The following is a 24858-nucleotide window of genomic DNA, read 5'->3' on the forward strand; positions in this document are numbered from 1 at the left end:
GGAGCAGGACACAGTCTTGTGCAGATTCAATTTTATTGAGCTCAATAAGTCCAACAGCACGCGCCAGGTCTGCCCCACAAAACAGACAAACTGCAAGGGTTTGACCCTTGCAAGAAAGTTTGTTTCACAATCTGAGTGCTTGTCCTGTTCTTTGATTTGTAATTACTTCTTGTCCTACTCTGTCTTGCTCTAGGTTCTGTCCTTTGGTCCATTGGTCTGCTTTGTCCTGTTTGTAGGTGTAGGTGTCGTTTCTGTCTTTTATTATGTAGCGTTAAGCCACTGGGGCTGCCAAAGCAAGTCAGCTTTATGGCATCTTAGTGTAACTTTTGTTTAAGGCTAAATTAACAGACCCCATCAACACCTCTCACAATGTGCTTAAGTGGTGATACTTTGATGCTGGATAAGTGAGATATATACACGTCCCACTTCAACAATGACCCAAAGCAACCATACAGTGACTGAAGGATAGGAAGGTGAATGTAATTGAGTGGCCTAATCAGAGCCCCGACCTAAATCCCATTGAAAGTCTTTGGAATGACTTGAAGAGGGCAGTCCATCAACGGTCACCATGCAGTTTGACTGAGCCTGAACAATTCTGTAAGGAGGAAGAGGCAAATATTCCTCCCTCTGGGTGTGCAAAGTTGGTAGAGATGTATCCAAACAGACTCAAGACTGTAATTCAAGCAAAAGGTGCTTCCACCAAGTATTAACTCAGGGGGGTGTTCTCTTATCCAACCCAGTTATTCTACTTTTTTTCACAGAAATTTTGCTTTCTTTTTTCATTTGGATGTTGCAAGGTACAATTTCCAAATAAAAATGGAAAAAGTCTGACTTTACATGTCTTCTTTTTGGGCTTTAGGGCAACAAAAGGTGAACATTTTGAATGAGGGTGGTGACTTTCTATACCCATTGTATACATTGTATACTTCGAATTTTGCTCAGTCTTTTCCACTGTAGTTTCCTCGTTCATTTTGTCCCCTTTTTATGAGTTACCCTTGTGGTCTTCCAATCTGTGGATACAGCTAGAGGTTTATGAATAACATATTCTCCGCCGCTTAAGTACGACTAGGAGAATGCTGTCTTTGGATGCAGATGCTTATTAATTTTCAGATGCCATTCCCCTGTAGGACCTCAATATCACTTATGTTAAAATTGTCCCAATTCTGACAGAGATCCTTCTATAACATGAAACATGACCTCTACTACAAAATCCTGTGTAAAGTACTCTTTTAATATGTCTTATATTTCCTTTTCATTTTCTATTATCCAATATCACAGTTCTTATATATGTAGTAATAAAAATAATCTGCACTCTTTCAGTGATTTTCACATAGTTTTCATCTGCACTTGTAGCTCAGTATACTTTTTTATCTAGAAAATTTGGTTTCCTTTATGCAATCTAGGTACTGGTTGAGTTCCTGAGGAGACTGCTGTAGAAATTCTGCACTGGATTCTTGGAATAATGATCTCTATAATATTACTGAAACAACTGCTATTGAAACATTTTTTTGATGTGGAGATGATTTGTGAAACAATAGATAGTAATGTATCGTTCTGTGAATTGTTGCAGAGCTGTTTGGGCTAAATTGGAGCCAGATGAGTTAGCCTTAGCGAGAGCTTACAGAGTAAGAGTCTTTTTTACAGAGTCTTTTTTTCATGATCTTTGTTCTTCTCACAAGTACAGAAGTGTGGTAGAAATGGGGGCTGCTGAATTTAATAATGCTTAATTTACAAACATCTTCATTTTAACTTTAATTTCTTACCTTAACCTACATCTTCAAATTGTCCAGCTTTCCTTCTAAAAGGCAAATTACAAACTACTGTCCCAGTGCTTATTCACTATGATATTTTGTTTATCCTTGGACAAGAATAATAATAAAAACTTCTAGAGGACACAGGAGATTGCTTGAACAGAGAAAGGAACAAGGGCCAGGATATTGATAGAATTTTAAACAAAAGGATATATTTACTGAAGATAACAGACATTTCAGAGCAAATGAAAAAAGAGTGTCAGTGATAACACTGAAAACTGTCAACAATTTAAAGGAAAATTGAATATGTGGGTATGCTGGCTCACACATCATAATTCTACTTTTTTGGTAAATGATTAAAAATACTGGTAAAGCTGTAATAAATATGACTTACTGTATATATTTCAAATACAATTATATCTTTGCATAAAAAGAAAAAAAGCATTTTTCCCTCTATTATACCAAAAGCTCCTCTTTATGATTTAACCACTGATGTATAAAATTGCTCCATTGTTGTAACTTTAATGAAAACTTTTTCTACTGATATAACCTTTGTGCAATTAATACATGAAGTACTACATCAACAGTTACCCATTTCCAACAACTGAAGTGCTGAATCAATATAATCAATACTCAGAAGGGTCAAGCATGTCAAATGCACTTTGATAATTGACATACAAGACAAAATTAACAGAAATGTTTCCATCTGCAGACAGAATCAATTTTATAAATTATTCATAACCTTACCAAGGCTCGAGTTCAATTGTCAGAAATGCAGGAAAACTAATGGCTTTGTAATCTAATGCAACACTGCAGTGAACATTCCACAGGCTTTCAATGAGGCATAACCATCTCCCAATCAACAGGGACTCATGCTATGCAGGTGGCTCACATTCTTTGCCCTTTTTTCAGAGGGCAACTGTTTACCATTTCACAGGGGAGAATAGGGCCTTTTTTCCCTGAACCATACAAGAACAAGACCAACAGACATGCCACACATAATCTTGTCACAATATTCAGTCAACACTGCAAGCATGCAAACTGCAGAGCTTCTGAGCTACATGTACTTCTATAATACTATTTGTACATTGTACAGTAGCCGAGACAACTGTCCCCTAAATGCTTTGCAGAGACAGAACAATATATCATATAACAATTCCAGAAACAAACCAATTCACCACAGTATCTACCATTCAGCATTTGGTGTACTTATATCGTAACTGAGAAGCTGTGCAAATCAAAGGTTTTATCAATACAATTTAAAATGTCTACACAACTATTGATTTATGTTTTTTTTAAACAATGAAGGAAAAAAGGAAAGAAAAAAGAAAAAGAAAGAAAAGAAAAACCCAATGAAGGAACAAGATATCAAGAAACAAGTCAAGTAGATGTAACTAACACAGTATAAATGATGACTATATAAGGCAAAATTCTCTGGTGAAATTATGATTTTACATAACATTAAACCAATATAAATGATATGAATTTTTTAGCTCATCCAAATTAAAAAAATGTTTTAAATGTAGAAATATCTTATAATTTAACAGGCTGTGTATTTAGTACATTCTCTGCATATGCAACGAATGTATTAATGTATGATAAATAAAAGCATTAATTACATACCCTGAAATGAGATTTAAACATTTGTAGTCCTAGTACATAATTCACTAGCCTATTATAATGCAGCTGGAAAGTGGGAAATAAGCAACTAAAATACATTTTTTTTCTTCAGACTCTGCAGTGGTACAAGTGTTATAATAGTTATCCTAATTTCAGAAGGTCAAACACAAAATATCCACATGTTGTATTTATTAGGGAAAAAATCAAGCAAAACACATGATGTTAATCTCAAAATAAAAAAAACCCCAGCATGGATGCAAAAACCGCATATAAAGTTATTAGCAAGTTTTTCTCTTCCACTTTCAGGACACTGAGAAACACGATCTGTAACAGCCTGTAAAAGATTACAGTAAGAGGTGCAAAATATGCTGTAGTAAAGCAGCACTACTTAGGAAAGGGATTATGCTGCATTATGTCTGATTAAGAACAGAGCATGATAAGAGCCAGACTGAAGGCCAGCAAAGAACGACTTAGTGAGGCAGACTTTAATAAAGTGTACCACACTCAGATTTTAAATAAATCTCTTCCAAAATGAGAACTACCATATATTACATCAAAATATAAGATCTTTGTAAGCTAATCATAATGGATATGTTTCAACATAAAATAAAAACACAATGCTTTGTGGAAGAAAACAGTAGCTTTTTAAAAACTGAAAGCACTTGGTCACAAGGATGTGGCTTTCAAATTAACTCCGTTGTATGTAAGGGAAATGCCAGGAGTAAATGCACAGCTGAAGTGAGTGTCCTGAACTGTAAAACATGTTGAGATAAAAGAAGAAAGGGTGGAAATACTGACAGAAATTAAAGGGTATCATGATGGCATACATAAAGTGGTGACCACTAAACAGGAAACGTTTGATTAATGAAAGCACTTCAGAGATAGAATTCTCACTTCTGCATGGTGTTTGAAAATAAAAATTATGATGTGTATCAAGACAGTAAGCATATGAAAACAACGTGTTAAAGGACAGTTTCTTAAAGGTCTTTCTGGACTTATAATTTAATACTCAGATTCTTGTTGATGATTATTGTTTGAAAACATACATCAGATTGGTGCTTCTTTATTCTGAATAGAAAAATCACCGTTAAATGAAGTTAAAATCAGCGTTAAAGTCAACTTAATTTTTAAACAAGCAAACAAAAACAGAACACTGATGGACAATATTGAAATTCTTGTGCAGTAACACAAAATGTGTCTTGTACAATAAACACTGAATCTAATGTAACAGAAATTTGCACTTTTCATCATAAGTCACTTAATCCTGGTTTCAGAGAGCAGTTTCTGAAGAACATTCCTGTAATCTTATTCCTGGAGTAAAAAAAAAGAGTGGTATAGATGCAATTAAATCTTAAAGGCATGTAGAACAAGCTAGCATTCAAAAAGACTACACATTTTAGCTCCAGAACTGCTTCCCAACACAACTCAGCGAGATGTAAATGCTCTAGCTACAGGCAGCATTTAAAACCCTGTAATCTAAATTAGAAGAACTCAAGATAATGTATGCAGATATAAAAAAATCTAAAAAAATATTGAAAACAGTTCTGAATAAAGTTAAGCACAGATGTCTCTCATCCAGGCTGCAAACATTTTTATATTTTTATTTACATTTTTTATGTTCCTTCATTTGAAATTGAATTCCAGAATGCTGGAAATCAAACAAAAGAAATGGGATATGAATACCAATAAGAAAAAGAGGTTCTGTGTATTAATATTTAAATTCTTATGTCTCAGTAAACGAATATAAACAATTAAGCTGATTAAATGATGATGAAAGGCATAGGTGCTTGGGGAACCTTTTTTTATATTGGTAAGGAGTATGGTTTTGAAGCAGACAAAACCATACTCTGCAACTGTGCAACTGCTTAAACAACATCACTGCATTTTTTCCTGTAGTTTTTCCACTCCACAGGATTTTTAAGATTAAAATGTAAAACTCCACCACACCCATTCTGAAGCTTTCATCTTTTAATGGAGGGGGCGTTTTGTGTAAGGGTCTGCCCTAAACGCTGCTGTCTGTCTGAAAACATAATGGAAGTGAAATGGCTTTCTAGAAAATGTTATATGAAGTATCTTTTCATATTTTGGGGGATTTCGTCACTGGTTGTATGTGAATCGAGATACCTGTATCTTAGACACATTCTGGGCTTACCTGCAATGAGCTGACATTTTTAACACAGACTTCAAATGTGTAAAATTAAAAACTATGTCAATCATTAAAAACCAGTGGAACTAGTGACATTCTCAGTGATCAAAACTCAAATGTTTTCTTGAAAAGTCAGGTTTATAATGATATATATTTTTGAACATGAAAATTTTTATTTTATTCAAACTATTTAGCTTGAGGAAAAAGGCAATATAATATACATAATTGGATTAAGACTCTCGTTTACTACTATAGTGCAAAAGATAACACTCCTCAAAAAACAAACTTCTTGCAGCTATATTATTGAATTATATTAATAAAACACTGTAGGGATTAGGGTGCAGGACTCAGCTGGAAGGTTGTGGTTTCAAATCCCAGGTGAAGTATTGGATTTGTACGTTTAAACCAGGTACTTCACTCAGCTGTATAAATATGGACAGATTAAAGTTGCTAAGGATATAAGCATCATCCAAAGAAAAGAAATAATACTGTACTGAAATGTTTTTCCTCAATATTTACAATGTTATTTTCCAAGCAAACACAAAGGAAAACGTTATATAGTACAGAAGGTAGCCATGAAAAAACAAATTGTTGAGAATAAAACAATCTGAATAATGAAAATACCAACAAGAATACAAACAAGTAGAAGAGATAACAACAGGAACATTCCATACACACATATATTCTGCTCACTCCTCAATTCTGATTAATATTCTTTGCTTTTAATGACAAAGCACAATGCCGTAAAAAAAAAAGTAGAAATTCCATAAATATTGTGGAAATTTTCACTCAGATATCGTCATAATAACAATCTCTTTTTCATAGACATCTTATGATGGCCAATGAAAAACAATGGAAGAAATGTTGCTTGTGGCTTTTTTAGAATAAAATATTAGCTGTAATAAGAGCCAGCTGCAAGCAACATCTCTCGGAAATCTTTCACCCAAGCCTAATCATTTGCCACATGCCAAAAAGCATTAATATGTATTCCTAACCTTCTCCCCCCCCCCAAGTAACACAAGCCTGAGGTTTAAAGCTTTAGCTGTTTGTCTACTGGTGTTTCTAATGAATTGCCCTGTTGCACTGCAGCTTCCTGATTATAGTATAACAGCTTTCATTAGTCATTGCAAATAAGGATTGGTGCAACCTGATTTACATTCTCAGTGCGAGAATGGTTGGTAATTCAAGTAACAATCAATTTAACAAACTTAATGTGGACATATCAAGACGTCTTTTATTTTGCATACACTTTTAAACAATCAGTGTTGTTATTTTTCCATTTACCTTTTTCAGAAAGTTCTACATTTACAGTAATCATCCAGTGATGTAGCACACTGTAAATCAGCTTGGAAAATCAAGAATCTTTTAGACGCTTTCATAGTTATACACAGTGACTTACACAAAGTAAATTTTCCCTAGTGAGGTGACTGATGCCGAAGGGAAAAAAATATAGATTTAAAATGAATCATGATCCAAAAGTTCAAAAATAAATGCTAAATATCAGCAACTGCTGATTAAATAAATACTGACAACTAAATGACATCTCTTGAATTTTAGTGTCATTGAAGGGAAATAAAATAACACAAAAACCATTAGCAATTAATCTTCCTTAATAAATGCATTATCATTCTCTGTCTGGAAGGAAAGGATGAGTACTGAATTATCAGTGAAGAATGTCCCACTTTCCCATAGCTCTGGGTAGGCTGCAAACATAGTAACAGATTAGCTGTCTTCAGGTATACTCACAATGGAATAGCACGCTGAGGCTTTTTATGCGCTTTACTTGGCACAGAAACCTCATTTCTCACTTAAAGAAAGCAGTCCAAAGTTTTGCAACTGGGTATCGAAGGCACATCTCCTCAAGGTATCAAGTAACACTGCACTCTGTGAACACATCTAAGTATCATTAATCTTCAAACGTCTAAAAGACTAGACACAGAAGCAAAACAAATAATAAAACCCAGTAACAGAGCTGTAGTATGTTCTAATATGCTATGTCCATTTGCAACTGAATAGTTTAGTTTAGCAGAATGGTAGGTATTCTGGGTTTTGTGCTTCTGGACAGGCAATATTATCAACCTCATTCTGAATGGTAAATTTTAAATCGAGCACCAAAGCAGCTTAAAGAAGAAAAAAGGGTGAAATTGTGCATTTCAAAGATCATTTTTATCTTTGTGGGATCTGGTTTTAATTAAATATTAAATTGACTTTCAATTTTACAATAAAACGTAAACTAAAGGAAATGTTAGCTGGTTATGTTTGAGAGTTTCAACTAGAGACAGACAGGATAATAAGTGCACACTGGTGTTCTATCCAACTGCAACTTTCTGTCCAGTAATTATTAGTCATTTCCATCCCTATTCAAAATATCTTCTTTCATCTGAATTGAAATTTCCCTTGTAAAGTCAAAAACACCTTGACTTTACTGATGACTTATGCCCTTTGAGACGACCACATAATACTAATGTAGAACACATTATAATTGGAGCACTATGTCTGTTGCTATGGCAATAGTCAAACTGTTTTTAGAATATTAGGATACTAGGATATTTTTTTCAGAAATTGCAAATAAATCTTAACTTATACAATTTTCTGCTAACATGGTTTTCTAAAAACCTCAACAGATCAGTGAAATGCAATGTAAAAAAAGCCAGAAAAATATTGAGAACATATATGTGGTAGATAAAAAACAAAGGAATAATTGGTAATATTCAGAGTAATTCTAGTTTTTATAGCCTAATCAATGTCAAATGCCACAAAACAACGACACCGTGTGTTTAAATTAATAATTACCGTGTGTTCTGAATAATTAATAAGAGAACAAAGTGCCATTGATTATCTCAAAAACACAGTTTTTCAAATCACCACGGGAAAGCTCTCTCTATTCTGTATAAAGGCATTCAAGGTAAGTATTTGATACAATAGCTAATCCAATGTGAAAAGTGAAGAACTTGACTTTAAATATTCTTAAATTTTCTGAAATAGTGCCATGTTACTCTTTCTATATTTATTTTTCTTAGGTTTTTCCACATGACGTCAATTTTATGCCTTAAGGGAAATAGGTTTACTGTCTGTCAGTTTTGTTTCTGCACTAGATTCCCCTTATTATCTTCATCCGAGGCACTGAGGCTCAAGGTAAAATAATCCCAGAGATAAAACACTGGGCAGCTGGGTATGCTGATGAGGAAAGAACCTGCACGTTACCTGAATGAAATAAACAATGCTGCAATTATTTTGCAGACTGAAGTACTGTATGAATGTGATACATTTGTTCACATAATGCCAATCATTACTATTCTAATATTCTTCTTATACAGATTAATTTAAAACTTCAGCTGCACAAAAAAGCAAAATAATAAAAAAACATGCATATTAATATAGGAATACAATTTTTATAAAACAGCTGTTAAAAATATTACCAAAAAAACATCTGAACTAGCCCATAACATTTTTCATTAAGAAGCAATAGATTATTTTGATAAACTCCTACAAATTATATGTTAAGTACAAAAAAAATCTAAATTGATTAGACACAAATTCTTACAAAATGTTACCTAAATGGAGAATAGAAATAATTAAAAACATTTGGTCACAACCGAATGTGTGGACTGTTTTATCAATATGATCAACCCATGTAAAAAGGCTCTGACATTGTAAAGCTTCGTTCTTTTAAGACACAAGGAGAAAAAGGCACTATTAAGACTTGATGAAAATCAGCCCTAGGATATGCAAAAGCAAATTAGTATTGCAGGATACTAAAGCCTCGGATAAATGCAACATAACAGTTGAGGTAACCAGCACACTTTAAGATGAAAGGAATTTCCACTACTTGTTATTTTCTTTGTCCTCACATTAGACATGTCATAAAATGTCAAAACACTAACATGGGCATTCAGGAGTAATATTCTTTGATGATCTGAAATCCCCAAATGCTGGAAACACTAGTAAACCCAAGAGACACAGGATGTGATTTTTGAAGCTTAGTCACATTTTCTCATAATAATCATTGGGACCCTTACCATGACCTCAGCCCATGCTTAATGTGTGAATATGGCAATTATTTTACAAAGAAAAAAAAGATGACAGCCGGTGCTTCTCCAGGAAGTTTAGAAATGAAACTAGCATCTTTATTTACACATAAATGCAAAGAAAAATATGGAACTGAGCACAACAGCAGTTCAAATATACTGTATGTACTACATTAAAAATAATTAACTTCCCTAAAATTGAAATCTTAGCACTGTACTATTCACTTTCACCCAATCCATCCATTTCACAACCGAGGCCACTTAACATTACCTTCACTCATTGGGATAACCCTTTATTTCTGTACCAACAACTGCAGTTTATCATTCATTCTATAACCCAGAGAAGACATTTTGCTAAATTTCTCCCCGTTAAATCAAATAAAACAGGCCATTGCCTTTGAGGCTCTGTGTCACTTCCTCTTTGTGTCACTTCTCTGCACCGCTGCACTGCTACTGCGGCCACAAGAGTAGACGAAGCCATCAAATCAATTATAGCAGCTTGCCATTGTCTTAAGCAGACAACTCATGATTGATAACAAAACCTACCTACCTTCAGCTCTCATCTGACAGCAACAAAACAGTCCATGCCTGCTTTTACTGACATTTGTCATAAATCAATAGCAATTTCATCAGTCAGAGAGAAGCTGTCAGCCTTACTCATTCCATCTGTTTTCACTTTACTATCAAAGTTTGTGAGCAGAACTGTTATAGACAAGTTGTGGCAATCTAACTGCACTGTTTGCACTTATCACCCACTCTCCTCTAAATACAGTGTTAGTTACTGCTAAATTATAAAGTGCTTTTGGTCAAAGGAATCCTTCCCAAGACACAAACATTCACAGCGGCACTGAGTCCTGCCTTTATAGCAGTATTACCAGCTTCCTTATCAATCTGTTTATTTTCAAGAAAAAGAAAATAACTTCCATCTCCATTCATACCTGTAATCAGACTTACAAAATAACTTAAACTGTTAAAAACATTAACAATAGGTGCATTTATATTAGAAAATGCATTATTTCTTTTTTCCCCCAAAATGTTTGTGTTTGTAGAATGTTTAAAGAATTCAATGGAAAATGCAAGTGAGGATGGTTCAAAAACAAAAGGAAATAAGAGGCAAAAAAAGTAAAAAGTCTGTGAGCAGCAGTTTTCTAAACAGGGAAACATCCATCACTTGTCTAATAGAACAGTGCTCTCCAACCAGCATCCAGATAATTGTTCCAACAACTGAACATCTGCATTGTTCTCTAGGCCACAAAAAAGCAATCCTATCAGCCTTTGAAGCTTCTCATTTACTGCAATCTGTTGTAGCAAAAAATAAAAGCAGATTTCATCAAACAAGTTTATCATATATTTCTGGTAATTTCCTTTTATTGCTAATAAATCAGCCAATTTCATTTTTTAGGTATCAGAATTAAATCATTTTGACTATTCTGCGACATCAAAATGGTTTCTTCAGAGAACATTTGCTTCTCTTTTGTGCCTGTGTAGACACACAGATGTGGCTCCAATGTATACACCCCATAGTCCTTTTTAAAAAGCACTCTTAAGCCCAACAAGAAAACATGTAACTGAGAAGATCAGTTGCAATTATCTTTGATACTAAAAAAAATACAATAAATTGTTCTGTAGTTAAAATGACCACCAAAAACTTACATTTTGTGGTTCAAATAAAAGAGAGAAGAGGCTGTGAATCCATATGCTAAAATACTTTCATATATGACTGTTTCCATTAGTACCATTATTCAGCAAAATAGTCAGCTTTCTGGACGTATTGATTCCATACATCATGAAAGAAATTAATTGAATATATGCTGTATTATGGCATATATGCTGAATATTCAAAACTGACATCAACTAATCTTGGTGAGCCAGACACCCAGAAGTTTTTGATAAGTATGCAGCTCCTGCAATGAAAAATGACCTATTTAATTAAGATTATAAACATGATTTACCAAAGTGGACCCTGTGAAATAATTTATGGTCAGCAGCGAAACAAAAAACAGGCACAAACATAAAAATCATAAGGACGAGCAATTACAAGTGAAAAAAGGATGCACTTCTTTAAGGTGAGAGTTATACATCCATCCAATTTTTCAATTGCTTTACCTAATAAAGGGTCGTGCGGGAGCTGGAGCCTATCCTGGCAAGCAACAGGTGCAAAGAGGGAAACACCCTTGACAGGACAGCAGTCCATTGCAGGGAATACAAAGACACAAACACACACAGGCTCACACCGGGACCAATTTTCCCAGAAGGCAATTAACCTACCAGTATGTCTGTTGGAGGAAACTGAAGCAACCGGAAGAAACCCATGCGAACACCATGTCTGGAACTGAATCCAGGGGCCCCTGGCAGCAATGTTAACTGTGCCATTGTACCACCCCATTATGAACATCTAATATATAAAAGATCTTTTAAGATGCTTACAGGAATGTTACTTTTCTGTTCTCTTCGCAATTACAGAGTTTATCAGCAATTAAGAAAAAAAGAAAGAAATTAGAGTCTCTAAACAATATAAACTGTCAATGTGTAAAGTTTAATTTGCACATAAGAAGTAGCATGTTAGATATATACAGTAGAAGTGCTATTAGAGAAGCACTAAACTATACTACAGAAGTAGCAACATTAGTGTTTCATTATTTCATTTTAGCTGTTCTGGGAAAAGATCAGAGAGACTGTTCTTTAAATGATCTAGTTTGGGAAGACGCACTCTCCAAGTAATTATCCTAAGAAAGGTATAGATGAAAAGCACTGCATTTTGTCTTTTCTTTTTCTCAGTGGCTTTATCTGCTGTTTAAACAATACGTACACTTTAACTCTAATTGCATGACAGCTGGAAAAATAGTCTACATAAGTAAGGGCACTAGGCAAGCTAGTGTTATGTATGTCTCTTTTATGACACAGCATGTTCTGATTATTTACTATAACAATGTATTATTTCTGTAGGCCAGTTGCACATTTTGATAGTCTTTAGAAACCAACCTAAATATTCACTTGTAATAGATTGCATTACAGTACATGACCTGTAGACAGACTGTATTTCCATAAAGCGGAAGAAATGCAATAATGGCATGGAAAATGGATGTTGAAACCTCAAGCTCTCATTTTTCACTGGAAGAAAAGAAATGTGAAGTCTACTGTGTTCTTTAGGGAGTATTAGTTAACATTCCCAAGCATTCTTGAGTAGCAAATGATAAATCATTAATTTTTTGGATATGGAATGGAAACAAGTCTGCAGTCTTCAAAGGGCCTTAAGTTGTTACTGACTGCTAATCAATTATTTAAAACACTCAATACTTTGAAAGAAATCCAACATCTAAACTGAATAAAAGCAAACACATGGACATTTCAATCCAATAGTAGCCTTCAATATATTCTAATGGCCTATAAATGTAATATGATTATTATGTAAAAATAACATTTCCTATATATCAACTCAAAAACAACTTATAAGATCTTGACACAGACTTTAATTTATAGTTACTCTTTTCTTAATACATTTTTCAAACAATTGTGTGGGTATAACATTGTATATTAATATAATGAAAATGAAGCTAGAGAAATAAACAAGCAATGCAAATGGCACATAAGATAAATTAAAAGAATTAAAACAGCGGACTGTACATGTTGCATGGATACAGAGAAGTGATGTAAACACCCTGTAGGTATGTATAACTTGTTTACAGCAAGTAAATCCAATTAGCAAGGTACATTACCAGCTGGAGAATTAAAAACATGAATGCACCTCAATATAGAAGCTACTGAAGAATGCCATTGAGAACTGAGAGCTTACAGGTGTTGTCTAAACGAGGTAGTTAAAATGTGCCATAAGATGGTCAGGGACTGGGGAGAACTGTTTTCTGTGGGGAGATCATTACACCCTGAAGGGCAAAGGGGTACAAAAAGTTTTCGAAAAGAGCAGGAGGGGTTATGGGAAGAGATAAGAGACTGAAAATAAGCAGGGGTAGAGTGAGACAGCAGAAGGCCAGGACAAGCGTTTGGAATCAGATTTTTGTAACAATAGGGAGTCAATTAGAGTAATGGAGAAGCATGAGGAAAGACAAGGAGAACAGCAGAATTTTAAATGAGTTAAAGTGGACAGATGGCAATGGCAGGAAGGCTGGCCAAGGAGATTTAAAAGAGACCCCCTATTTTATATGAATGGGGGCGTTGTTGGTAATTTCCAGTTTTCGTGCAAAAATTCTGTTTAGAACATTTAAGTCTCAAAAATATTTGGACATCTGACAACTAATTAAAAAAAGTATATCTTCACTTAAACATTTCTTATTTAAGAAATACAGTAATGCATTAACATACAGATGGCGTGTAGTGCCACTTTCCATCCCCTAGTTCAGGAAGTGCAAACCATACTAAGAATAATAAGGCTTTCTGATAATAGATGGATGTACAAAACAGCTTATTGCAAAATGTGTTAAATTAAAAGCCATTATTTAAAATATACTGAACATTTCAGAAAAGGCGCTAGATTGAAGGTGAGCATTTGATGGGATACATTTACAGACTTAAGCAATCTTAGACAAGTTACCAATATATGATTTTTGTAGTCACATCATCTTACATGAGTTTAGTTCTGTTAAGACCCAGCAGTACAGCGCTACCATTATGCAACTACTTACAATGGTGGCATTCCCTTGCAAACCTCAGTGAAACTTTCAAGGTTTCTTCCACGTCATTGCCAAATGAGACAAAGACTGTTTAATATCCAGAAGGTTGTCATCCACGTCGATGCACAAACTGCAGTCTTACAGTCCAGTGAGTCATGAAGTTACCATCTGAGGGGCACCTGCTGTCTGCAGTCAGGTTTATGGATCTTCCATGATGCCCACTGTATTAGCATAGAGAATTGCTGCTGTATGGAAGCAAAACCTCAGGTGGTCCTACTCAACTTTCCACACAACACATCCCCTTTCTCTTTCAGGCAGGGCACAGTTTTAGTGTTAGAGAAACTTACAAACTTCTTTTGGGTTAGATTTGGGACAGCAATTTTATATCAGCTTATTCATAAAATGTGCTTTCTGATTCCCATACCATAGGGAACACAATGTTTAAAGGTACAGCATACTGTATGTATACAGTATATACTGTACGCACAGCTATAAATACAAGAAGCTCGCAGTCTAATATGTATCAGAGATTTATTTCAGCCGGACAATCAGCCGGACAATCTAATTTCGATATTTTTTATACTGTATGTTGTAAGCAAGATATATTAATTTACATAGTTAATAGGGAGATAGTTCATACATACACAAATATTATTCCATCATCAAATCTTGTCTAGTTACCATTGAGCGCTGTAAGCAAATTTCATTACTCTCTCCCCACAAGTATTTTTATCACAAAGGCTTATTTATTATGATTTTGTTCAGGAAATCAAAATATGTTTCATGCAACTTATGTTCAATAGCTCTCCTCCTACCTCAAATAAAGATTACATTTGGGAACATGATTTAGCAGTGCAGTGCTACTGCAACCTTGTTCATAATGAAACCAAATGGCATCTAACTGTGATTTTCAAATGAGATTGAGATTTTATTATTTTAGTTCCCCCTAAAACTCATTATTTTAATTACAGCATTAAATGTTGGTTGTGATGCTGCAGTTTGAGGCCTCTTCTTGTATAAGCCTTTAAATACAGTATGAAAAATATGAAACAACAGCAAATCTCTGTGACCTAAAATATACATTTGAGATGTGACAAAATAGCAGGCATTAAAATGAAATACACTGTCATGCTCTGCGTTGGGATGAAATGATCGTTTAATTCTTGACAAAAAGCATGCCTTAAAGTAATTTTGCATGACAGTGTTTCTTCATTATTTAATTAAAAAACATTATTGAAGGACATTAAAGCAGCTTATACTGAAGAAAGGTAAACCCCACGCTTTTCAAGGGTCTGTGGATTCTAGATTATTCTGAATTTATGTTCTGACAAATTCTGCAATAATTTACTTTAGTTACTCTTTTTTTATTTCTCACAAACATTACCTAGTTAGAGATGAGCTTTCATTAATTGCTGTCTGTTAATTTATTAGCTCTTAAGAATTCACAGTGTGAGTAATTTTTCTAAGATGATGCACAGCTAGGCTTGCTAATATAAAACCTCAGTAGGCTGAAGCTTGGCTGATTCAATCTAATGAACCTCTTAGCCTCAGGCCACTCCAGAATCCACTATCCAAAGGGCTGGAACAACTAAAGCCCTTGGTGCCTGAACTCTAGCTTCCTTGACGCGTCAATGTTGTTGCTCAGGATAACAGAAACAGTTGTAAAGATTTGACTAAAACTAGTCTCAGAGGAACTGGTGTCAAATTAATCTTCATGTCATCAGCCTTTTCTTCCCTACAGGTTTTAAACATCCTTTCTTTTTAAGCCCCTGATCAACAGTTGTCAGCATGTCAGCCAAGCTGTGCCTCTTTGCACAGTAGCACTGCAAGCGCTGATGGCTGCTCAAACAATTTTTAAACAGAGCAGCCGGTAGCCATCATCAGAAGTGTTTTGGGGGGCAAATCCTGCCGTTTGCCCTAAGACTCAGAGCTGTGGCACAGTGGTATCTTAAGAAAAAGACAGAAGGGACAACAAATGGCTACAATTAGCATTTGTACAACCCCCAACCTCCTTTACCTTCTGCATAAGAAATTGTCACCATGGAAACAGAAGCATTACAGGACACCGACTCGCTCTATAAATTACTACTTAGATTAACCGCACATTTCTAAAATCCTTCATTATTATAAGGCTTTATGGGATCAAAAAAGAAAAGAAATGGGATTTAAGGTTTAAGCTTTGAAAAAAGACCACTGACATAAGCAAGATTTTATGGGTCACATTACACCATTTTTCTATAGACACTGAATTCTCACTAATTCTATCAGCTAGACAAACCTATACATCAATTCAATGCTAACTGGTATTCTTACACAATCACCTTTCCTACCAGTTGTGACACAATTTTGAATGTATTTACTTTATTGAAAGAAATCTTGTTTCTCCGCCTCCTCCTTTTATTTGTCTTCAACAAATTTCTAAAGGAATCTGGCATTGATATAAATCTGGCACCTTCTAATAAAATTCCATCTTAAGGTATGGCACCCCTTGTAAAGTTTTGCTAAAAGGGAATTTCCTTATATGCCCCTTAATACATAACGGCAACAGAGGCAAAATTAGTCTGCAGTATGTGGGAGGGCAGCACTGGTATGCAAAGTCAAGATAACGCAAGTGTATAATTAAATTAACACAAAGCACACAGAGTTGTTAATTTCTGGAAAATTCACATTAACTTGAATTACTTTTGCCAGAATTAAACTGATGCAAGTACATCTAGATTATGATATGATGATAGTTCCTTTTTGTGGATTCACACTGAAAAGCAGAGAGACATGCTGCTTTTTGCTCCTGGACTGGGCATTCAATAAACGGACCTCCACAGTGAGTCTGCAGGTACCCTGTTGATAACTTCAAGTGCATTCATTATAATGTTCATGACTTAGTGCCAATTCAATAAAATCATCATGTGGATTTTAGTGATCAAACTTCGCATATGAAAAGAATCCCTTTCACAGATAAAATATCTTCCTGCAGAAGCATTAAGCTATTAAATCAAAACACACAGAATCATATAAAAGCCCAACCAATTTTAGATTATTTGCTCACCTGCTAGTTCCCTTAAGCACATGTGTGGAGTCTGATTACACTTCTGTGTTGGAATTCCAAGGTCACAATTCAGTTTCAAACCATTTTTTCAAATTAAACTAGTCTTCAAACTCTATGCATCACTGAAGAATTTAAAGGCAAGACAGTATATTTGAAAGTTTGACGTCTAAGTTAAGAAGAAAAAGATGAATTTCACAAACAAGGATATAATTGCTAAAAGCACTAATGATCTCTATTTAACGTGCCTTGAAAAGCAAAAAAAAAACACTATTAGTGCATACTTTAGAACACTATTAGTGCATACTTTAAGAAACAGGGCTATTTTAAAGTTTTCATCCACTGGATGAAATTAAAGTGGTCTATTAAAGTGTAACACAAATTAACAAAAGTTGCCAATCTTACTTTAAGATATCTGTTCTAGCCCAGGGGTCGGCAAACTATGGCCTACGGGCCAAATCCGGACCACTGAACTTTTCTGAGTGGCCCGCAGCTCAATATTGTTTGAATCTCGAGGGTTACCTTTTGCATCAGATGTTGAAAATCTTCCGCCAGTGGCCTCTACTTGTTAGCTCTGCTGCTCTCCCTCAGCACTAACGGTCAATTGCAGAACAACACCTATTGCACGATGCATTTTACTTTTAGCCTATCAGATGTCAGCTTTAGCCTAGGTTACATACGCCTGTGCTACAACAGATTCTTACTGTAAATTAATTTGGGTTTTTGTTGCCTACTGTGATTGGCTCAGTCACGCAAATTACGTCTAGTGTACTGTATACTATCTAGTTTGAAAGCAGGTAATGATTTCAACCGGTTCTAAAAGTTATAACTGACAAGAGGCTAACTGTTAGTTATTCCTGCCATGTAAAAAAAAAAAAGATTGATGCAGAGGGTCGAAAATTCAACAACAAATGGTCAGAAGAGTACTTTTTTGTCGCTCGGAAAAAAAAGGTAATGTGTCTTATCTGTCAGGAAACAATCGCCGCGATTAAAGAATACAACATAAAAAGGCATTACGAGACAAAAGATCAGGCTAGGTTTTCGGAATACACAGGAGACAGACGGATGGAAAAATCAGAACAGTTGAAAAAGTCATTTCAGGGGCAGCAAAAACTTTTCAAGAGAAAATTTGAAGAAAATGTTGCGGCTACCCGAGCTAGTTATCGAGTATCACAGCGTCTAGCAGCAGCTGGCAATTGGATGGTGGGTTTATTAAGCAGTGTATGCAAGAGGTCGCAGAGGATATTTGCCCATAAAAACACGACCTATTCCAGTCGGTGAGTTTATCGGCTAGATAAAGGATTTCACTCAGATGGCCCTTCAAGGTTAGTAAAACATTTTTAATGGCCCTTGCTCTAAAAAGTTTGCCGACCCCTGTTCTAGCATCTCAAAATGACAGTTCTTAACTTATACTAAATAAGCAATGTTAGTATACTTTTTACACAATACAGTAACTAATTCTTCCAAAGTATCGAAGATAATGTCTTCTGGTCAGGAAAAAAAAACAAAACATTTTCACTTTGTTTTTTTTGACATTGCATAAATTGGTTTCATACAGTTTCAAATATTTTAACAAAAACTAACAAAATGTCCTGAGACTTGGACACTTGTAGTGCTCTGCATTTTATTTTAGGATTTAATGATAAGACAAGTATTAAAATCTTTACACCATATTATTAGTTGAAAATAGTTATGAGGAAATTATGGTTAGAGGTCAAATAACAATAGTTGCAGTGGTTTTTATAACCCTAGAGGTTGAATTTATAGGTTCATTAACCACAGTCACTATGCAACATTCAGCTAAGTTTAAAGTAGAGTTATTAAAATTCAGGAGTTCTCTCTGGCCCTGTTTAATTAAAAGATCACCTATGTTATTAACCCCTGTACTAGCTATACTGTATATTTAACTGACTGTTATTCAGTATCAGCAGCTCAGGAATTGTATATCCGTCAGCCACTGGTGTCCCTGTGGTATATTTCAATCAGCAACAACTACATGAAAAATATCATCTTTATTACAAGTTACTTACAATTCCTTACATCCCAGGTTCTAACTGCTGAGCTGAAGAGCACTTCAGCTGAGTTGAAAACTTAACTGCTCCATTTTTTATTAGTAACATTCTATATTTGAATGTTTGATGTAATCTAATATTTTTGTAGGATTATTATATACTTCTTAAAATGAAAAAACAAATCACCATTCTTATAAAAAGCATAAAAACAATGTGTAGAATACCTATGAAATGCAAACATGTCAACAGTGTTGACAGAATAATTTTTAAAATAAAGTTCTATTTAATTTTAAATTAATACTAGCGTAATGACCACAGTAACTCAGATTGTATGTTTCTGTCACAACTGGCCAAAAAATATGTTATAGGGTTATGGTGAGTGTGATTATTCTGTAATTCACACAGCAAATAACTTTTACATGACACACTTCCTAATGGATCTGCAGTTCTTATATTATTTCTAATGCCATTTTTCAAGAAATGCAGTGATATCTTCCAAACAGAGAAAAACACTGGTTTTATAGTGTCTCATGTGATTTTCCTACCAAATACTGTAAAGGATCTCTGGTATTGCCTTAACTGATCAGTAGATCTTACAGTAGATCATCTTTAGAAATAACAGAAATTTAAATCCACTTGGTCATACAGCTAAAAAAAGATCAATGTGTATAGCATTAATGCTTTTATAATCTTACGGGGAAAAAAAGCCCTGTGGATCAAAAGAAACAACTATCACAAAAACAATTTATCTTTATTTTATAGATGGACTAATTCCTATATTCAAGAAATCCCCCTTTTTACACTCTTGCCGTATCAAAAATATAATTACAGCACTTGAGGAAATCTTTTGAAAATAAAGTACCACCTTCACTGTGAAAAAGGAAAGACTTGAGCATGTAAAGCATCCCTCAAAAGCCTAATTGACTTCGTGGGAAGTCTTATCAGAAAGAAAATAATTTCTACATCTGCCTTTGTCTTGCTCTCTCTTTCTCACTCTCACCCTCTGGCTCTCCCATCATTAAAATGATTTTGTCATGTAATACTTTCATAACTAGCTCTGATATAAAGTAGTTCTGAAAACTGTTGGATAGGCTCACATAAAAGTAAAATAAAATGTATTCAGTGTAGAAACCTCATTTCATAAAGGCTGCATTCCTCCCCACTGTGGGAAGTAAGAACACTGATAGCAATCCCTGTTAACAGAAACTGGTCTGGTGGCACACTGCACTTAAGCACTGTATTTCAGTGCATCAACACTCTCTTCTCAAGAAATGAGTTAGACAAGGGGTGAGCTCATGATGAGTGCCTGAGCTGCACAGTCTTGGAGTTCATATTACTAGACAATGGAGATGGTGGTTACCCCCTGAGGGTCAGGGAAACCAGGGGATTGGTAAATCAAGAGCCAACGCTGTCACACTCAGCGGCTGAAAGCAATGTTGCTACCACAGAGGTTTATACACGTTTCAGCTACACAGTTATTTTTGGACTACTACTATATCAATTAACAACGAATAACTTAAAAATAAGAATCTTTAATCATGCTATTTTCTTTTTTCAAAACCTGTTCGCCTGTATCATATTTCAAAATAGTCCCTTTCAGTTTCATCTTAACATAATTAATTGCTATGTAACAGCACCATTGGTCACATATTTCCAGCGCATTACTTAGTGCTTCTTACAGTTCTAATTTGTATTACCCTGTAACATTCAAACATACATTAAAGTGTAGTTTCTTATTAATTGAATTAATACATTCTTTTCAGTTTAAGAATACAAAATGTTTGCTCATATGACTCACTAACATGAAAGAAATCTGGGCATGTTCACTTGTTTACGGCTTGTAATTTAAACAGAAAATGGCTTACTATAATTTTAATTTTGTAGTCTGGTTAGTTGTGCTTGAAACAACCAGTGTGACTCAAAAGATAAAACAAGATTATAATACTATAAAACTACCACAGAATATTTAGGACTATGGAGATTTTAAAATTATTTAGCTAGCAGTTGTAAACTTGAGTGATTTTATAACACGCAGCATTAAAAAATGACAAATTATATTAATAAAAAAAAGAAAACATAGAGAACACTAAAATCTGTCCCTTCTAATGCTACCATCTACATATCGTACCATAAGCAACTTAAAAAAATAACTGTCATGTCGCCCAATGATTTTATGAGAGGCTCCGTGTGTAATGTGACCCTTACCAGCAATAAGCTGCCTAGTAGTTGGATTTCTGGAATAGTTAAAAGAATGACATATAAATCAAAATAAACACTCTTCAACAAACTGTTAGTAAGCACTTTGGTAATGCTAAAGTAACTTTGTTTTCTGCTGTTGTGTGATCTAAAGAAGTTTCTATTAAAGTCTTCTCTGAAAGTTTATTAGAAAACATATTAATCACTGATATCTAAGTGTGATTGATGGTAGCCAGGTACATCCTGCTTGAACAAGTTGTAAATCTGGAGAGCAATCACCTAATGTAACACCATGAAAGGCTATGCTTTGCACCCTAATATTTCAAAAACTGTATCTGAGTCAAAGGACTACTCATCTTCCTAACATCTTTAATATGCAAAAATGGCATGCATATTAATTACATCTAATACACGATTCTGAATTATGTTTTTAACACAAGAGTGTGAAAAAGTAAAATGTAGAGCCCCAGAGAATGATTATTAAGAGACACTGACAGAAATAATAAAACTATTACCCATGACAAGATCAGTCTCAGAGTAACTGCCTGTATTACACCTTTATTGACTAATCAAAACATTTTCTGTTCTTAAATAAAATGAGTTCATGTCTACATTGGAAATTGAACTCCTATAACCTTTCCATTAAGCAAAAGTAAATGTGACAAAGCCAAAAAGGAAAACAAGAAATTGGACTGGACAGAAAAATAATATATAAAAAAACAGATGGTCCAACAAATATGAAGATAAATATAAGGCCTGGCATGAACTGTGAAGCAATTTGCTATATTCACATTGAGGACTCTGACTGGCAAATGGAAACATAGTGGACTTGAAGCAATGCTCAGGAAGCCAGCAGCATGATTAGTCAATAAGCTGTAGCCAAAGGAGGCAGAAGCAGGAGTCAGCCTGGAAGTGCCCCCTCAGAGTAGTTTACTTTGCCTTGTGAGACTTGAACAGAAATCCCTTAATGCACTGTGCCCTTCATTTATTTTTGCTGCTGGACATCAGAGAGCAGTTAACTATGAGACAGTTTTGTGGTTGTTTTCCCAGTGATGGATCACATAAGACCCACAGGATTTTTCCCTGTATCACCCACACCCTATAAAAACAGAAATAAAATAATACTAAGACAGAATCAATGTCTTTCATCCCAGACGCTGCACTGAGTGATGAGTGAAAGAAGAAATTATTATTTTTTTATCCTTTACCAAAACAAATGTTTCATATCGAAGGAAAAGATGATGGTAACCCTACAATTTGTCTTTTAAAGTGTATAACATGATGAAATAACTAAGGTAATAAAAACAAACTTCATCAGGGCTTTTTTCAGGTTACTCTTGGATTACTTATCTGTAACCCCAAACCATCTAATATTTGTCACAATCAGAAAAATATCAGAAAACACTTTTCATGTCGTCAGTTCCTTAATTCTCTTTGTGAAACTTTGGTATAGGTGTAATATACAGTAACTGTTTCTGTAGCAGTTTAGTTTGATACTTTCTAAGTATAGTACAAGGCATTAAGTTTTGCTGAGTTACAGAAGTTACAGTTCTATAACTTCCCAGAGGAAGTTATAAGAGACAGAGATGTCAATTTGCTTGATAAACCACTGTTAATCATCTGCAGTAATTCATAGTCTGTACCACATGTATGGCACTTGAAAACTAAATTATTTCTCAGATGATGACAATACGGACAGAAACTTCTTTCAGTCTTAAATTATGTGAACGTATGCAGTACATTCAGAAAATGTTCAAAATAAACAAATGAAAGCAAACATGTTATTATTATTTGTTAGAACAAGAAGCAGCTTCAGAAAAACAAAGCACATGCTGATGAAGATTCAGCTGGAAAAGTAGCACAGGTAAAACTGCAATGCATGATGAAAAAAAGTTTGCATAGATTTTTTTACCATGGTTACAAGACTTCAAAACAGGCTTCTGTGAACCTGGGCTGAGACTTTGGCGGACATCTGCAAAAGTTATGGAATAAAACTCTTAATATAAACAATGTCAAAACACAGAAAGGGTTTTAACCTTATCAAGAGCCAGGCAGTCCATCAGAAAGAGCATGCAAGCCCCAATGTAAAGAGAAGTTTAGGTAGCGATAACTAGGCAGAGATAATGTAGAATTTTCAATATGTGGTTATTTGACACTAAATTTTCTTGTAAGAAAATTTAATATGAACTTAATATGACAACAACAAAGAAATACAACTTTCAGATAAAGAAGGGTGCAATCTGTTGACAGTAGTAGTATTCTCTAGCTAAAACTTCTAATCCTATGTGCTGTCATGTGCAATTCCCTTCTTGAGAGTCATAGTACTCACAACACATTTAAAATTCTATAATGGTATAAGTAGACATTTCTAGACCTTTGGAAGTCTGGAACTTTGTTATGGGCTGACAGACAACCAATGACATTGCAGCATGTCAATATAATACTGTATTAGATACCATTTAATTTTTACACAAAAGTTATTTATAATGCATAATTTGTATTATATAGCCATTTATTCTTTTGATTCCATAATTAATTTTCAATACTTTAAGTGGGAATTTGTGGGAGGAATAAAAGGCTTTAATTCTTTAGGGACATCATGACTTTCAGCTTCCCATATAATTACATTAATACAAAACCCACAGAGATAAGCTGCATATGCTTCTGTGGAGCAGTCTTGTCATTATAATCAGGCAATGCTGACTTCAGTACATTGAATCACAAACTGGTACTGACATCAGCCAACTGGAATAAGCGTCTTTCTGACATTTGTCATAGTAAAGAAAAGATTAAGCATGCCCCCTGGCACAGCCAGCTTTTCTCCCCTAAAGCACTTCAGTCATTACGTAACATGCATTATTTTGACATAAAAAGGTACGGATTCTGTTTCCTGGCTTTATAAGAGTGTAATATAAAATAAGTAGGATATTCACCTTTTGGCCTGGGCACTCGCTTCCTCCGGTCTCTGAATGCAGCACCTGACTGCAGGGCCTCAAGCAAACTATCCATCACTCCCGTCTCATCACTCTCTGTGGAAGAAAAAAAAAGATTGGGGGGAATTCTATCAGCCCTGAGGGTTGCCATAGCAATGTCAAAGAATACAGGCATAAAAGAAGGCCACTATGTCATGACAAAAACCAGCAATTTTAAAACTAGACAAGCTTTTAACTTGCTCATAAATCAGCTTTACCTTTTACTGAAATAAGTCCTATTTTGTGGTTTCGCTGCTGTACGATAAAATGGACCAAAGTTCAACTGATTTACTTCAGGGCATTGCGTTTTATAGTAAAAATGAACAACGTCTCTGTGCACAATATGCTAACAATCAAAACAGAATTCATGCATTGGAATGCTTAAAATGTTTGTCAAGTTATTTTAAATAAGCTCTCCTGTTTGAGAGGTGGTCATTTCAGCTATTTTTAACACTGAACTGAAAA

The 24858-nt window shown here is 34.7% G+C and overlaps 1 protein-coding gene across 2 annotated transcripts in view; it reads right to left on the reverse strand.

Moving 5' to 3' along the window:
- Positions 1-24858, reverse strand: part of diaph3 (diaphanous related formin 3) — a 458904-nt gene that overhangs the window by 43164 nt on the left and 390882 nt on the right. Inside the window, exons 25-26 of one of the 2 annotated variants that reach the window (XM_088913166.1) lie at positions 24342-24450; positions 23334-23386 (exon numbers count right to left, since the gene is read on the reverse strand). In XM_088913166.1, coding sequence (XP_088769292.1) covers positions 23334-23386; positions 24342-24450 — 162 coding nt within the window. Of the gene's footprint in view, positions 1-23333; positions 23394-24341; positions 24451-24858 lie in introns of both variants that reach the window. The other variant, XM_088913165.1, reaches the window with a different exon arrangement.

Source organism: Atractosteus spatula, chromosome 4 (genome assembly GCF_055471065.1).
Source record: "Atractosteus spatula isolate fAtrSpa1 chromosome 4, fAtrSpa1.hap1, whole genome shotgun sequence".
Taxonomy (NCBI): domain Eukaryota; kingdom Metazoa; phylum Chordata; class Actinopteri; order Semionotiformes; family Lepisosteidae; genus Atractosteus; species Atractosteus spatula.